Below are 17,795 nucleotides of genomic sequence, written 5' to 3'. Positions count from 1 at the left end.
GTGCTCTAACTGCATCTCTGAGGCCTGGCCTCTTATACACAGGTTTATGACTTTATTGCAGGTTTATCACACATGGCACATTCTTGAGATCACTTTGATGCATAAAAGAACGTCTTCAGAATCCTTGGCTCAGATCCGATCCCACGCATAGCTACAGTAGAAGTTCCCACCCCACCCGCAGTAGGAGATGGCTATCACACAGCAGGATATTCCGCCAATTCCCGGGGGTGTGTGTGACCGGTCGGGTCTCAGGGGGTGGGGGGCCTTGATCTATTGTAATCCCTTTGATGTGGGGCGTTTCCCTTACAGTAGGGACAATAAACTGCATCCGCAGGGCTAGGTGATGGCCTGGGATCGGTTCGGACAATGGGGCGCAGAGGAAGGGGGTTATCAAAGGGATGCATGACCATGTATGGGATGTCGGTCAGGCGTGGGATGCGGTTCCATGGCAGGGTCGCGCAGAAGGAGAGGGTTTATGGCCCGTGTATGAGAGAGCGGGGGTGGCCGGCGCGCGGGGGATGCTTGCAGCGCCAGGGGGACGCGCTGGCGATCGGCAATGAGCAGGGAGAGACCAGGGTGCCTAAAATGGCTGCCGTGCGCTTTCCTGTGTGTCGCGCTGGGGAGAGACAAGATGGCGCAGATAATGTTCAGTTTGCAAGCTAAATTTCCACAGTTCCACTCTGACTATCTCATCTACCATTACCTTCAACTCACTCTCTGTGAATTTTGGCATTTTGTGTGTTTCTATGGTATGTGGTGTGCAAAGTGGTTGTGGGAGCAGGGGAGTGGTGGGTGTGGTTGTGATGTGTATGGTGTGTGATGTGCAGGGGTGTTAGTGGTGCAGGTGTGGAAGTGATGGTGGTGCTGTGTGTGATGTGGCTAGTAATGTTGTGTTCTTTGCCTCTCCTTTAAGCTGTGGTGTATGTCTCTTCTCTCCTGTTGTGTTACAAAGGTTGTTGTCAGGGAAGGGGCTGGTTTTATACTCAGCTATGTGGGTGTGTCCAAATGGGGTATTGCTGTCAGGTGTGTGGTGTGTGTTGTCCTGGGAATTGTATTTTTGTATTTGCCATGTGGTTGTGTCATTGGGGTGTGTTTTGTGTGTTTGGGGAGCATGGCTAGTTTGCTGTTTGCACTTTTTGGCCTTATTGTGGGTTTTTGATTCGTCCGCCATATTTTTTGCAGTCCGTCCACAGCGGTGGCTATGCTGCAGCTCTTCCGCTGGCTCTCCCATTCATCCCAGTGTGCGACCGCGTCTGTCGGGAACAGTGGAACGCACCGCGGGACCGTCGGGGAAATCCTAATTTCCCATGCGGTGCCTCTGCTATGCCTGCGGCGTGTTGGTGTTTTTCTGCTGCGTATCGGACCGCCGCGGATGGATTTTAGCAATCACCGCCCGCTACGGGTGGTTTTTCTTGGCCCCGTTCAGCCGCGGTTGGTGTTTTTTGGCGGTTAATCCTAATTTGGCCGCGGGTTTTTCCACGGTGCCGGCGGGCAGTTGTTTTCCGCTTCCATGGCGATCGGGGTGGTTTTCCGACCGCCATCCTAATAGGCCCCTATGTGTCATGTAGGAGCGTGAGTGGATGGGTCAGGAGTGAATGAGAGAGTGAATTTAAAAATACCCGGCTCTTTGGACTAAAACACTTTAGTATTCCTTTGAGCTGGTATTATTAAAATTGGGGAAATAAGGTGGGAGGTATATTGCCTGTAATGAGCTGTCCCTCCTATGTCTGTCTACATGTTTCAAAGCCCTCCCCTGGATTCTTCTTCAGGGCCAAGATGATCCCTTCTACACTCACTATATATTAAGGAGCGATGTCTATAAGGTGTATGAAAAGTAGTGCATGTATATGTAGTATTTACTATGTGATGAGCATGCTAAATAGTCATGCACAGTATATAATACCTAAAGTGGTAAACTACTTTTTGATCTGGAAGGAAAACGACAAAATATTAAAAGGCAAGACACATCCAATATCCACCGTGATTGTTGGTGACCTGCAAGGAAAGTGATATGTGATTCTATATCTCTTAATGGTATATGGTGACGTCAAAGTTGGTGATATGTCCTACTATTAAAAAGGACAATACAATGACAAACACACACTTAACATAAACCACACACTCTATATCCAAGACTAGTATATAGAACTGGTGCCAGCGAGTCCATAGGTTGGTAAGTGCACTACAAAAACCAAGCAGTAGTTAAAACATGGGTAACGTGCCTGGGGAAAAAAAATACAGGTAGTTATCAAGGTTATCCACCTACTTGTTCCCTAGGATAACAATGCCCCATGAGCTTTTTAAACGGGTGGGAAGGGTGTCGGTAGTCACATTCTGGAAAAACAAATACGAGATGGTTTTGAGAGATGTCACGATACTCCCTTGGTCTACTCTTAAAACACCCTGTTGGCGATGATCGGCTATGCCGTACTTACTACTCCCAGGATACTGCCTCACTGCATCAAGCCATGCCGCGGCTCCGTTGAACAATGGGACCGTGCGGGGTGTGCCCTTAAGTAGTTGAATTAATTGGTGTTCCCGCTGCTCAGTATGCTCATTTTAAGTTGGGGGATTAAGTCCCCTTGAATGTTGAGGGTCCTTGGGGTCCAACTAGCCCACCAGGTATCTCCAGTAAGCGCCACAGAGCTGCATTGCAGAGAGGTGTAAAAAGGGGCGTGGCCTCGGAATTAATCCCCCAACCTAAAGTGCACCACGGGACGCGTTTGCACAGTGGTGCAGTGAGGGGGCGGGGCCTGATGTGACAAGTGTGCAAACGCACCCAGTGGCGCGTTTTAAATTGGGGGATTAAGTCCCCTTGAATCCTGAGGGTCCCTGGGGGCCAACTAGCGGTCGAAATGCACCTTCTTGCCCTGCTGTTGAAATAAACAATCATCTTTTGCACCACAATTGGAGTCTGTGCCCGTTGTTTGACCTGGCGTGGCCTCACCGTGGGATTTTATATGTATATATATATTTTTTTTTTCACAGTCCAAGTAATAACGCTCTCTCAGGGCATTCCAGACGCAACGTTTTTAATACCAGTTACGCGTTTCGGGGAACGCGTAACTGGTATTAAAAACGTTGCATCTGGAATGCCCTGAGAGAGCGTTATTACTTGGACTGTGTAAAAAACTGAATTTCCGGGGGGCTTTACCTGAGCGCGCTCCATTTACCACGGGCCGAGTGGGGCGGAAGGAGCAACACATGGAATAATATATATATATATATATCTTCACTGAAAAAACCATAGGTTTCAGGGGTGTTATAGTTAGCTGGACTTTTCACTTGTACAAAACCATTGAAATTCCCCCGTTAACATTAGTTCAGCTAACTATAACTCGCGCGCCCGCAATGCACTGCTGATGACGTCACATATTACATCACTCATGACATGGTCAGTGACATCACTCATGACATCACTGATGGCATCTCAAATGACATCACTGATGACATCACTGATGACATCATCCAGTGAATGTGTGTTTTTCTGAAAATTAAATATGTTTTATATATGTATATCTCAAGGTCGATGGAAGAATAAATGGGTATATAAGTGTCTAAATGGATGATTTGTTTTTGAAAAATTGATTGTGTAACTGACTGATTAAGTGTATCATAGTGAATACATGGCTTAGTGAGTAATGTTTAAATATGTAAATATCTGTATCAGTCTCTCACTTTGTGTATAAGTGGCTGCATGGGTTGGTGAGTAGCTACATGGGTGTCTATATAGGTTATTAGTTGGTTTTTTGAGTATCAGTCTGAGTGTCTGCATGGTTCGGTGGGGGGTATTACGTAGTGCATAGGTGCATGAATGAGTGACTCACTGTTTGTATGTGTTGAACACAGCATGTGTGCAGGACTGTATGGGTGGATGAGTGTGTGTATGGGTGTGTTAGTGAGTGAATGACTGTCTCAATAGTGTCTTTATGAGTAACTACATATGTTTTAAACTAGTATATGTGACTATTGGTGTATATATGTGAGTATATGTGAGAGTGAGAGATTGAAAGAGTTCCTGTATGAATAAGTATGTGTTTCTATAAGTGATTGTTTAAAAGACTAAGTATGTGTAAGTTTCCGTAGAAGTAAGTGTGGTGGTGTGTGTATAACTGTATATGCAAGTAAATGTATGTTTGACTCCTTATTAGTATGAGTGACTATGTGTGTGAGTAACTCTATGGATGAGTGGCATTGTGTAACAGGATGTATAGGTGTATGAGTACATATGATGAGTGAGTACATGTATGAGTGACTGTATAGGACTGTTGGTGAATGAGTGGATGTGTATGTGGATCTTAGACTTACTGAAGAGGTTGTTGTAACTGGTATTGGTATGTCCATTGTTTTGAAAATTTTAGTCTCTATTTTTGAATGTGTGTATCAAAGGTTATATTAGGGTGAGAGGAGGTCTGCCACTCTATCACAAGGATGATGTCATCAGTGATGTCATCAGTGATGTCATTTGAGATGTCATCAGTGATGTCATGAGTGATGTCACTGACCATGTCATGAGTGATGTAATATGTGACGTCATCAGCAGTGCATTGCGGGCGCGCGAGTTATAGTTAGCTGAACTAACTATAACGGGGGAATTTCAATGGTTTTGTACAAGTGAAAAGTCCAGCTAACTATAACACCCCTGAGACCTATGGTTTTTTCAGTGAATTTCTGAGGTTTTTTAAATGCTAATTCCTAACTATAATGTGCCTGAAACCTATGGTTTTTTCTGTGAATTTCAAAGGTTTTTTAAATGCTAATTTCTAACTATGCCTACAGAGATAGGACATGTGAAGAAAGAAGAAAAAATGCACAGAAAGAAACAAAAGAGGTGCAGAAAGAAGCAACAGAAGTCCTCAAATACGAAGATAAGTGCAGGAAGAAGGATACCATGCAGAAAGAACAAAAAGAAGAGCAGAAAGAAGCCTTGTTGCAAAATCATCCTGTACCCTCAACTTTTTCAGACGGATACTGGTGGTAACTGAGTCTGACTAACCAGTCTTAGAGCCAGTGCTATGTTAAAAGACACTTAGAATACAGTGAAAACACCTACATACACTAGGGAACATTATGCGTTGGGGTCCCCCTGTGATTAGCATGACCTCCTCTGTAAGCCCCTAGTATATAATAGGGCATGGGGATTAAAACTACCTCTTAAAACAGGCCACAGGGCGTTTTTGCACACGTTAACTCAGGCCCCGTCCCCTCCCTTCACCACTGTGTAAACACGCCCTGTGTCCGTTTTTAGTTGGGAGATTAAGTTCATTAGAATCCTGAGGGTCCCTAGGGTCCAACTAGCCCACTAGGTACCTCCGGTAAGTGCCACAGAGCTGCGTTGCAGAGAGGTGTAAAAAGTGGCACGGCCTGGACCACCTCTCTGCAATGCAGCTCAGTGGGGCTTACTGGAAGCACTTGGTGGGCTAGTTAGCCCCCAGGGGCCCTCAGTATTGAAGGGAAATTATATCCCCAATTTAAAACGTGCCATAGTGCGTGTTTGCACACGTCACCTCAGGCCCCGTCCCCTCCCTTCACCACTGTGTAAACGCGCCCTGTGGCTGTTCTAAGTTGAGAGATTAAGTCCCCTTGAATCCTAAGGGTCCCTAGGGTCAAACTAGACCACTAGGTACCTCCAGTAAGCGCCACAGAGCTGCGTTGCAGCGAGGTGTAAAAAGGGGCTTGGCCTCAGAACACCTGTCTGCAGCGCAGCTCCCTGGCGCATACTGGAGATGCCTGTTGGGGGCGCGTTTGCAGAGTGCTGCATGGAGGGGGCATGGCCTCCGGCACGATGCCAGTGTTTTATTTATTTTAATTTTTTAAGAAGGGGGGCTGTGTGGTTCCCCTTCTTATTCTAATTTATTGGCCGTGATGACCCCATTCCCCAGGGCCTGTCTCCTAATTATATTTTTTTGACCCCAATCCCCAGGGCCGGCCACTGTTTTTTATTATTTTTAAAAAATATATATTTATAGACACACCTAGGACATGCTGGACAAACCGTAGTGAAGCTCTGACATGTCTGATGCCATACCGTGCCTAATCCCGGTAGACACCCTTGTCGTTTATTTATACAAACATGGGTAGCTATTGACGGGCACATTTAATACACATGCACACCAAGCCATTCAAAGGGGATTCGACAAAAATGCGACCAAAACTATGCAAGAAACCCCCCTCACGATTAATAAAACACACATCCACTGCCGGATGTGTAATACTTTTTATTTTACTCTCAGGAAAGGGGACGAACATCACTTGAGAGTCACAGCGCGCTCCTGACAGAGCCCAATGCTGTGTTACACCCACCATTGCCTGCCGAGTGCCACACACCTCTGTGTTGTATTCCACTAGCTAGTGCATATGCTATGACACTCTCTAGCCCATGTGCACTGTAACACCACCCCGTGAATATGTCATGCCACACTTGTCTTCGCACGGGTTATATTGCCCCATCTAACGTGCCTTCCTCGATGCCTATGTTATAACGCACAGTGCTATGCCATACATATTACAATCTGGGATCCATATCTTTGTCACAGTGCATATGCAACGTTAAACTCCCCAGCACATATTTTATATTACAACTTTAGAGACTAGTTAGGTTACACAACACTGCCGTGTGCATATTACACTCCAAGGCGCATATCGCATAGCACGCGCTAGTGCCTGTGCTATCTCGCGCTCTCCAATGAATCTGTCATTGCGCACAATGTATTGCATATTATATTTCACGCCCGGTTCATCTTATATCACACTTTTTGGTGCATAGTTTATACCATACACTATATCTAGTTTTCATTTTCAATCGTGCTCTCAGGACTATGTTCTATATAACACTGTGTTCACCTACCCTTTTCACGGGCATTACATTTTGCGATAGGGGGTGGAGGGTCAGGGGGTGTTTCTGCCAAGTGAGCCCGGAGTCACAGTCACAAACGTCCTCTTCTTCCTGAATAAAAGTGAGATTATGCTGCATACTTGTTCATATTTTAAGTAGTTCGCACAGACACAATGTTTTAAAAACAATAAAGTTCCTAATACCCGCCTTCTCTGAACAGTTAGCTTGCTGCCCCATCCCCCTCCTCCCTATCCTCTGTTGTGTGAATCCATGGACTAGCCTCCTCCCTCCTGCCATGCATGGTCTGATGTGCTGCCACTGCCCTCAATTTAGTATGATGTACCAGTCCACTCCTCCTGCCCTCCATTGCCCAATTCTATGCCCCATCATTGACCTCCTGCTTAAACTTTGTGCTTAGCTTGCTGCCCCTATTCTCCTTCCCCTGCCCTCCGATGTCTTTGCTGCTCCTGCCCTGCCCCCTTGCCCCCGGCCCTCTGTTTACATGTGCAGACCCCTACTCCCTCCCTCCTGGCTTGTCTGTTCCATTGTAAGGCCCCTGATCCGTCCCTCCTGCCCTTTATGGTCTGTTATGCTGCAGCTTTCTCTCCTGTCTGTCCATTATGGTCAGCTAGCTACCATTGCCTCTTGCCCCTCTGTTCTCTGTTGTCCATGTGCATGGTCCTGTCCCCTCCCTCTTGCTTTCTATGGATTGTTGTGCTGCACTCCCGTCCTGCATGCCCTGTGTGGTGTATTGTGCTGCTACAAACCCTGATGCCTGCCCTGCAGGGTCAGTTTGGTGCACCTCTCCATGTCCCTCCTGTCCTCTGTTATCCAAGTCCATGTCCCTATCCCATTTCCTTCCATGATCCAATGTACCATACTTGCGAACATTTTGAACTTGGTAAGAGGGAGATTTTGAAAAAAAACTGGGGTATTGATTTTCCCCTTTGAGTTACATTGAAAAAGAGGATATTGTAGACAGGAGACAGATCAAATAAAGCCCATTTGAGCTTAAAAACATTGGACGTTTCCTGGCTGAATCGGGTCTGTTGGCATGTATGGTTGTACTACCATTGCCTCTTCCTTCTGCCCACAATGGTCTATTACATTGCCACAGCCTCTCTTGCAAGACCTGTATTGTTGGTTTGTTGCCCCTGCCCCCCTTTCCACTGCCCTCCATAGTCTGTTGTGCTGCCACGGCCCTTCCTGCCTGCCCAGTGTGGTCAAATTGTTGCCTTTGCACCCTCCTACCTGCCTTCAATTTTCAGAGTCCGTGCCCCTGGCCTCTGCCTCTCAACAGTATCCTAATGAACAACTAGATTGCTAACATTCTATATTTATTACAAAAGTGTGGAACGCCTGACATCATCTTGATGTAATCAAATCTGTAATACCTAGAGCATTTCCTTTAGAAATTACATATATGAGAGGGTCTTATTGGCATCAAAATTATGGTTAGTGCTCTAAAAGACTAAAATAAGGACATATTTTCTGAGTTTTCAAATAGCGACAAAGCACTTTTAAATTATTTGTTATCTTTATGTTTTTTTATCCAGTTGACCACTTGATTAAATGTTGCACTTAGGGGAGAGGATGTGGTGTTACTTCCAGAACTGCAGACTTTGCAACTGGGGAACCAGGTTGAAGTTTCTGCTTCAGCTCGACATTCTGTGATTCTGGTCAAATCACTTAGTCTCCCCATGTCTACAACCAAAATGAATTTGTTCTTGTGTGATGTAACCAATGCTCATGTAATGCACTCCAATACCTGACAAGTCTGCACTATATAACACTGCAAAAACACAAAATAATAAGTGTTTTGCACACTTCTGTCATTGGGCTATATTTGGGCTACATCTGGGTGATTTTGGGCTACATTTGGGCTCTTTTGTCTCCGGTGGCCATCTTGGGAGATTTATTTGTTATGAAGTTTCCTAATTTCCTCATGTACTGCAGTCTCCTCAGTAGGAAATGCTTTCAGTTTTTTACTTTGATTCCATCATGAAGGTATTCAGATATGTCACACATTTGCCATAAATTCTGAATGTTAGCACTCTAGTTGCTCATTAGATCACTGTAGTAAAACTACTGTTCACCATGGAAGTCTGCTCCTGGTATTAAAAGTGCATGTTTCAGTCTGCATGTCAGAATTTTTTAATGAAATAGAAGAGGATTTGAGAAGTCACTCAAAATGTGCCCTCATTTTCTTTCTTCAGCATTAATCATAATTTCTATGGCAAAATGAACCCCCTCATTATGTTCCTTTTTAAATTAAATGTTTTAAGTGTTACCAGTTTATTCCAATCAAGATGGCTTCAGGTGTGCCATACTTTTGTCATAATGAAGACAGTACGCGCTCTAGTTGTTTTTAAGAACATTCTGGGACATTCTGTCATTGGGCTATACTTGGGCTACATCTGGGTGATATTTGGGCTACATTTGGGCTCTTTTGTCTCTGGTGGCCATCTTGGGAGACTTATTTGTTATGAAGTTTCCTAATTTCCTCATTTACTGCAGTCTCCTCAGTAGGAAATACTTTCAGTTTTTTACTTTGATTCCATCAAGAAGGCATTCAGATGTGTCACACATTTGCCATAAATTCAGAATGTTAGCACTCTTTTTGCTCATTAGATCACTGTAGTAAAGCTACTGCTCACCAGGGAAAACTGCTGCTGGTATTGAAAGTGCATGTTTCAGTCTGCATGTCAGAATTTTTTAATGAAATAGAAGAGGATTTGAGAAGTCACTCAAAATCTGCGGCACTAATCATACTTTTTATGGAAAAATGAACCCCCTCATTTTGTTCCTTTTTAAATTAAATGTTTTAAGAGTTACCACTTTAATCCAAGCAAGATGGCTTCAGGTGTGCCATACGTTTATCATAAGTAGGACTGTTAGCGCTCTAGTAGTTCTTTGGAACACTCTGGGAAGCTGCAGTAGAACACAAAGGAATCAACTGACAGTCTCTGCCCTTGTTGGATGTACATGTTTTACTGAGAATGTCAGACTTCATTCTCACATGACTGTGAAAGATAATGTGAATTTACAGAAAATAAGCTCTCAGTTTAGCTTATAGATCACCTTCCAAACCTCTGTGGTAAAAGCATGAGAAAATATTTTTCTCTCAATCATGATATCCCAGCAGAAGGCTTTTTCACATGGTGAAATCCCCTTAGAACATACCACAATTCCTAAAATGAGTATGGTACCATCAACAAATGATTTATAATGTAACTAAAGTCTTAAAACCTTCTATTAACTGCATTGCTTTTTAATGAGGTGCTATCATGTATATTGGTCCCAAGATGGCTGCCAACACTTCTTGGATGAAGTGCTGACAGCCAATCAGATCTCAGGATGAGATGTGTGGTTAGGCTCCGCCCACATATATATATGCTTTTAAATGCTATTTTCTCAGGAAATACTGAACAGATTTACACCAGACCTGCAAAAGGCACTTCCTTGACCTTATGGCTACCTCTCTGCCAAATTTCAAGTAATTCTGTTCAGCCGTTCGGGCTGTAGCTGTGTCTATAGGTCCTATGGAAAAATGCATGGGGAAAACGCGTTTTGGGACCCCCCCTTTTTTCTCGGCCCCTGCTTGACGAATCACCCCGAGACTTTCAGGGTAGGAGCTGAACGGAGCGCCCCATTAGTTTTGAAAATTTTGCGAGGATTCGTCAACCGGCGCCAAAGTTACTCAAAATAGAAGTTTGAGATTGCCTATGGAAACTAGGTTGTAACTATAACTATCTACTGGCGACCGCCAGTAGATAATGTGTGTATATATATATATATAGCTTTACTTATGGAACCTCCACTGTGCACCCTACTCTGCCCCACTTTACTCTATCCCATACATCTGTGTGTATATACACACATTTACAAGGCCCCGCAAAAAAAAGTTCAGACCAGATAAAAAAAATTGAGGCTAAAGGCTTTAGTCCTACTTTTATGTCTGACCGGTCCTGGTTTTTGCTTCTCAAAATCGGGTCGAGTGTGCACATAATGTGACATCAGTGGCGCAACACAAAATGATGCTCCCCACCCCTGGAGAATGTTATGAGGGACCCCTGAGTCTACATATCTCAGATTTTTTCATTAACCTTAACCTGATTGAGGACCCAGTGGGAGCCTGGGGGGCAGCCGAGCACCGCGAGGTCTGCCGCCCGGGCAGGTTGGGAGGGGGGAGAGGGGGGCGTGGCCGAACGGCCATTTTGTAGTAAATTGGGCTACATTTGAGGGATAGCCCAAATGTAGCCCAAATCCAGGGGCAGTAGCCCAAGAGGTATATAAGTAAAACGCGCAATATCCCAGCCACCATTTTAGACTTGGTGACCTGGTGGCTGGGTGCGCTAGTTTAAAAGTTTTTTTGGCGGTTTGTGGTGTAGAGGTAGAGCAAGTGAACGTACCTGGAGTCATGTCGGTAGGGGACTTTCGTGTCTTGGAAGCGATTCGCTTGTTGAGCGAGGCGGGTAGAATGGACCTGCTGGTCCAAGACGCTAATTGGACGAGGCGCCCGGCGAGGCGCGCGTCTGCGGGGGTGGCGGCCGCCGTCGCGGCTTGTTCGCCACCCGGGAGTCCGTGGAGAGGAGCGGTGAGTGACCGAGGCGGCGCGGATGTCAGGAGCGCCGCCTCCGGGTCTGCAGGGGTAGCGGAGGGGGGCGCGAAGGGGCTGGAGGCGGGGAGGGGGCGGGGTCGAGCGGCGCGGCGGGGGAAGGCTCCGGACGGGTGTCAGGCAAGGCCCAGGTCGTACGCGGGCCGCTCCTCGAGCCGGGGAGCGGCCGTTGCTACGGTGACGGCGGGAGCGCGGGGACGCTCGGAGGAGGGCCGGGCAGGACAGAAGGGAGGCGCGCGGAGCGCGCGGGGGCGGGAAGAGAGATCCGACGTCGGGGAGGGGGAGGGGATTGGGGAAGGGCCCGCGGGGAGAGCACTGTTGGGGGGGATATCTGGGGCCGGCACAGCGCAGAGGCGCGCGGCCCCGTGGGTGCAGGTGACGGAGCGGGGGAGGGGAGAGAGGCGGGGGGGGGCGGGCGGCGCGGGCCTGGACAGGGCGGGCTTGGACAGGCAGGCCAGTCAGACGGTGGGGAGCCAGGTAAAGGAGGGGAGCGCGGCCTTTATTGGGGTGGCGTTCGCGGCAGGCCATGAGGGGGATGAGGTGGAGCCGGGGAGGGGCGGGGGGGGGGCGCAGCGAGGGCCTGGGAAAGGAGAGCAGGGGACAGGGGTTTGGCGGGGCGCGGTGGCGACGGGTGGGGGCAGACAGAGGGGGCCGTGGGGGGGGAGTTAGCAGGGGGTGCATCCCCAGTGTTATTTGAGTCGGAGGGCAGCGAAAGGGACTGGGGCGGCCTGGATATTTTTGAGTCATGGGCGGAGGGGTTGGAGGGGGCGTCGGGGGCAGGGGGCGGGGGCCTGGGAGCGGGGGAGACGGAAGGGTGGGGGGAGAGGAGTGTTGGGGGTGGCACGGACGGGGGGGACCGAGCGGCCTAGGTGCAGGGTGGAGCAGGCAGGGGGAGTGGAGCGATGGGGACGACGGCGATGGGGAGGGCGATGAAGTGGCGGACATGAGCGCGGTGGGTAAGGCGTGGGTCGCGGAGGCGTCGGGGTCCGGCAAGCGGGGATGGGATGGCAGGAGGAAAGTAGGTAGGCCCAGCACACCAGACCATGCCTTTCCCTTGCAGGTGGAGGAGCGACAGCGGGATCAGCGCGGGGTACCGGACTTGGCAGGGCTGGGAGCGGCCTGGCGACGCCAAGGAGAAGGGAGGGTGGAGCCTCGGGCGGCGTGCCCGGTACCTGCGAGGGATCCCGACGCGGCTGGCACAAGTAGGCCCGAGACGGGCTCGCCGGCCCCAACACCCACGGGGTTACAGCGCCCCGGGGGGCAGAGACGGAGGAACACCGATAGGAATATTGTTTGTTTTCCTAAGCAGCAGGTGGCATGTCCAGCGGGGAGCGCTGGGGGTGCAGGACAGGAGGAGTTGGACTATGAGGAAGAGAGTATGGAGGAGGGAGAGTTGCGTGAGGTGGGGGACGGTAGGGACGGGGGGCCGAGTAATGTTGTGGCTAGTTTCTTACAGGTGTCACGACGCCAGGCGCAGCCCACGGGTCGGACATCGAGGTGGGAAAGCAGCTCGGCCCCCAGGACTGGACGTCGGGAGGAGCGACGGACGGAGACATTGGCGCCAGGTAATGCACATTTGCTCGGGCGGCCAAGGATGGTGTCGAGAGGTGTGGGGGGGGCGGGGGTGGAGGGGGGGGTGGGGGAAAGATTGCGCAAAGGTACGTATGTGGTTGATGTGGCTGTGGGCACGGACGGAGTAGGGCAGGGTGACAGCGGGCAGACCAAGAAGGAGGGGACAAGCGAGAAGGGGACAGGGGACGCAAAGGTAGAGGAGACAAAACTGGAAAGTAAGGAATTGAAGGTAAAACGGTTACCATATATGGGAGTGACCAAGCCCTTGGGGGCGCACTTGATGTTGGCAACGAAGGAACGGATCTGGAAAGGGGAGTATGTGGAGATACTTAAACTCCTGCACAGAGAGGTCAGGGCGAAGGAAGGTTCTAAGGAGGAGGAATTCGAGCTCGCGAAAAGGCCTAAGGTGCCGCTGACAATAGAAAATTGGACAGCGGCTTTTCTGATATATGCCAGCGTGTATTGCGAGAAGTTTCCGGAGAGATCAGTGGCCATGTTTAAATACATGGACGTAATTAGGAAGGCACAGATTACAGGGGGCGGATATGCATGGGCTCAGTATGATGAGGAATTCCGGGCGCGCATGGCATGGGATGCGGAGGCAAAATGGGGAGAGTTGGATACGGATCTCTGGCAGCATACCATGGGCCCGGCGGGGTCGGGGAAGACTATATTTACGGCCAGCGGGCTGCCGCTGGTGTACCAGCCCTTTCGAGGGGGTCCCACCCGCGGGGGGGTGGGGGGAGCCGGCAGAGGGACGACAGGAGACAAAGGGGCTTGCTGGGACTTTAACAAAGGCCTATGCACGAGAGAATATTGTAAGTTTCGGCACGAATGCTCGAGCTGCGGCAAGCGCCATCCGCTGGTCAAGTGTTGGGGGACGCAAGGTCCGGGTCAGAGCGGGCAGCATTGGCAGTCGGGAGCCCCTAAGGCTGGAGCTCAGCAGCAGTCACAGCAGGGAGGAGGGGGGAGGGGGGCGAGGGGGGCTGGGGCAAAGGGCTCGTACTCCGGTTAGGGTAGAGCAGCTGGTGGGGGCGCTGGGGGCCTATCCGGACAGGGCGGCGGCGGAAACACTGAGATTGGGGTTTCAGGAGGGGTTCAGATTGGGGTACGAGGGGCCGAGGGTTCGGAGATGGGCAGATAATTTGCGATCAGCGAGGGAGCATCCACAAGTGGTACAGGCAAAACTAGACAAGGAGGTACAGGAAGGCCGCATGGCGGGACCATTTTGCGAGTGGCCTTTGCCCAATCTGATTGTGTCGCCCATTGGGGTGGTACCTAAAAAGGAGGTGGGCCAGTTTCGCCTCATTCAGCATTTGTCATGGCCAGAAGGTGGGTCGGTCAATGATTTTATTGCAGACAGCGCGGCCACTGTGTCCTATTCATCGGTTGACGTGGCCATGGCACTGGTGGTGTCCGCGGGCGCAGCGGCACAGATGGCAAAGTGCGACATCAAGTCAGCTTTCCGGTTGCTGCCAGTGCATCCAGATGACTGGGATCTGTTAGGCATACAATTCGGCGGTCACTGGTATGTGGACAAGGCATTGCCGATGGGCTGCTCCATGTCCTGCGCACTTTTTGAATGCTTCAGCACGTTCCTACAATGGTTGTTTACGGAACGAACGGGTCACCAAGGTGTCACACATTACTTGGATGACTTCTTCTTTGTCGGCACCTCAGACTCCGCGGACTGCCAGCAGGGTCTGGACAGCTTCCATGAGATCATGGGGGACATGGGCGTGCCGCTGGCCCCGGAAAAAACGCAGGGCCCCAGTACGGCACTGGCATTCCTTGGTATTGAATTGGATTCGGTACGCATGGAGGCGCGCCTCCCGGAGGAAAAGAAACGGAGCATGTTGAGTTTGCTGACCGAGGTGTTGGCACAACAGAAGGTGACGGTCAGGGACATACAGGTGTTGCTGGGACATCTCAATTTTGCTTGTAGGGTGGTCAGAGTAGGGCGGACTTTCTGCAGGCGACTGGGGCGCGCACTGGAGGGGCAGAGGCCTCCGCACCATCATGTGAGGTTGTCAGCAGGGGTGAGAGAGGACTTGCGCATGTGGCAGTTTTTCCTGCACCAGTTCAATGGGGTGCCTTTGATGAGGGAAGTGGACATGGTATGGGACGTACAGATTTTCTCGGATGCAGCGGGGAGCAAGGGATTTGGTCTGTATTGGCAGGGGAGATGGTGTGCGGAGCCCTGGCCCGAGGACTGGTTAGCGGGAGGCAGGAGCATCGCGTTTTTGGAATTCTTTCCCTTAGTGGTGGCAGTCACACTGTGGGGGGTTTTGCTGGCCCACAAAAAAGTCACGTTCAGGATCGACAACATGGCAGTGGTACAGGTGGTGAACAGGCAGTCGGCGAGGGATGCGCAGGTGCTGAAGCTGTTGCGGGTTTTTGTGCTGGGGTGTTTGAGGCATGATATTGCGTTTCGCGCGGTGCATGTGCCAGGAGTGGACAATGACATTGCGGATGCCTTGTCTCGTTCACAGTGGGGGAGATTCCGTGGGCTCGCCAAGGACGCGGACGTGAACCCGACCAGGATGCCGAACCAACTCTGGGAAGTAGGCAATACCGGATGCTACAATTGGTTTTAGGTTCATTGGCGCGGTCAACGAAACTAGCATACCGGGCGGCATGGGAGGAGTTTGTTCACTCAGGGGCGAGATGGCGGGCTTCTGAGGCGGAGAGACGGGAGGACGTGGTGCAATTTATTCTGGATTTGGTGGAGAAGGGTTTGACAAGGGTGACTATAGTGGGCAAGTTGGCGGGGGTTGCGTTCATCGGCAAACTGTTGTGGGGTTATGCGCCATCCGCGGGGGAGCTGGGGGCGCGGATTTTGGAAGGCTGGGCGCGGGAATGTGGGAGAGTGGCCAGGGTGCGGAGGCCTTTGTCCTGGGAACTCTTAGGTAGGGTGATGGGGGTTCTTCCAGCGGTGTGCTGGGACGGTGGGGAGGCCTTGCTGTTCGCCACACTCATGTCTTGGATGTTTTTTGGGGCGTTTCGGGTATCGGAGCTGCTGGGGTCGAAAGGGGACCGGGGTTTGACCTGGGAGGAGGTATCATTTGGGGATCGGGTAGTGAGCATTTGGCTGCGAAAGGCAAAGACAGACCAGAAGAGTCGGGGGAAGTGGGTTTCGTTGAGGAAAGGGCGATCCCCGGGGGTGTGTCCGTTCCGCTGGGGTATGCGGTGGAGGGCGTGCGCTGGGGGTTTGGGGGGACTGGTCTTCTCCCATCAGCAGGGGCGAGGCGTTAAAGCTTCACAATTGCTGGCAGTACTGAGGAAAGCACTTAGGACTCTGGGGGTCGAGGAAAAGGGTTTTGGCACGCACTCGTTTCGCATCGGGGCAGCGTCGGAGGCGCATGCGAGGGGCTGGGACAGGGACGAAATCATGAAGTTGGGAAGATGGTCTTCAAATTGCTACCAGCGTTATGTGCGCAGCGAGCCGGGGGGTGGGGCGCCACTATAAAATAGGCAAAAGAGGGACTTTACACAGGACAGTGGAGCTTTTTCAGAGGTTGGGGATAGGTTTTCATTCTTGTTTTTCTTTTCAGGTTCGGTTATGGGACCCCTGGCCCGAGAAATGTCTATCTGGATTGTGGGGCACTCGTTCGTGAGGAGGGCCCAATTGCAGGCGCAGGAGAGTTATTTTGGGGAACAGTTGGGTTTTAATAAAGATGTGTTCTCTGTGGGGTGGAGGGGTAGGGGGGGGATGCGTTGGAAGGAACTGGTGCCGGTGTTGAATGGGATCTTAAGGGCAGGTCGGTGCCCAGATGTATTGGTTCTTCATTTGGGGGAGAACGACATGGTAAGGGAGACTGGTTTGGCACTAATGAGGGCGATGAAGAAGGATCTGGCGTTGATCAAAGAGCGATGGGCGGGTTGTTCGATTGTGTGGACGGAGTTCGTCCCCCGGAGGAGTTGGAGGGGGGCGGTGAACCCAGGTGCGGTAGATAAGGCGCGGCGAAAACTTAATACTGAGATGGTGAGGTTTTGTCGGCATTTGGGGATTGACCGCGTGGCACACGGGGACATTCGTTACGATGCACGGGAGATGTTCAGGGATGACGGGGTGCACTTGTCCAGGATGGGAATGGATCTGTATCTTTTGGAGTTGAGAGAAGTGTTGGCGCGTCTGTTGGGAGTTTATAGGCGTTAGGTCCTGCGGGGTCGCGGTGCGTGGGGGGGCAGAAAAAGGGGAGGAAGAGGCGCAGTCGCCGACACTTCCCCCCTTTTCCTGGGTGGCGGGGTGGTTGACAGTTGGCCGGGATTGGCTAGAGTTTGTTGTTAGAGGTTTGGTAATGTGGGTCCAGGGACAGGTAAAGGGTAGACAGGTTGGATAAGTTTAGATTAGAGGTTTGATAGTTACAGTTGCATTAAAGGCAGGTAGGGGTTACGGTCAGGGGAGTTTGGGAGTTGGGAAAGGCTACATGGTGTAGGATTGGGTTATATGTTGGTTAGGAATGTTATGTTGTATTTTTGGGGGATGGGGGAAATGATGGGGGGATCGTAGGGGTGGGGGGAAAACACAAGGGGTCAGGAGGTTATTGTATAGCGAGGCGTTAGTTTTGTAAGGCAGTGGCCAAGGAGTTAAAATTGTGATATGCACCTGTTTCAATAAAGCGGCCTTTTTCACACACAATAAAGTGTTTGGTGTCGGATTGCCCCCCTCTCCCCCCTTAATCTCCCAATGGGAGCCTGGGGGGCAGCCGAGCACCGCGAGGTCTGCCGCCCGGGCAGGTTGGGAGGGGGGAGAGGGGGGCGTGGCCG

General features: G+C 50.5%; 2 protein-coding genes across 5 annotated transcripts in view; one reads left to right on the top strand and one right to left on the bottom strand.

The window, feature by feature from the left end:
* LOC146860530 (uncharacterized) overlaps positions 1–17,795 on the bottom strand; it is a 421,554-nt gene that overhangs the window by 225,611 nt on the left and 178,148 nt on the right. The window lies entirely within an intron of this gene.
* LOC146860531 (uncharacterized) lies at positions 12,325–17,502 on the top strand. Of its 2 annotated transcripts, none has more exons than XR_014978828.1 (2): positions 12,325–13,018; positions 16,580–17,502. XR_014978828.1 is itself a non-coding variant. In XM_085644445.1 (2 exons), the coding sequence occupies exons 1-2, from the start codon at positions 12,397–12,399 to the stop codon at positions 16,492–16,494; spliced, it is 1,599 nt and encodes a 532-aa protein (XP_085500571.1). In that variant the 5' UTR covers positions 12,325–12,396; the 3' UTR covers positions 16,495–16,532. The 2 variants fall into 2 exon arrangements, 1 of the variants encoding a protein (XP_085500571.1); XM_085644445.1 differs by lacking the exon at positions 16,580–17,502 and adding an exon at positions 15,518–16,532.

The sequence above is a fragment of the Triturus cristatus genome, chromosome 3_1 (assembly GCF_964204655.1).
Source record: "Triturus cristatus chromosome 3_1, aTriCri1.1, whole genome shotgun sequence".
Classification (NCBI taxonomy): domain Eukaryota; kingdom Metazoa; phylum Chordata; class Amphibia; order Caudata; family Salamandridae; genus Triturus; species Triturus cristatus.
Note: the sequence above shows the minus strand (reverse complement) of the source record. Positions and strands in the feature narration are given on the sequence as shown.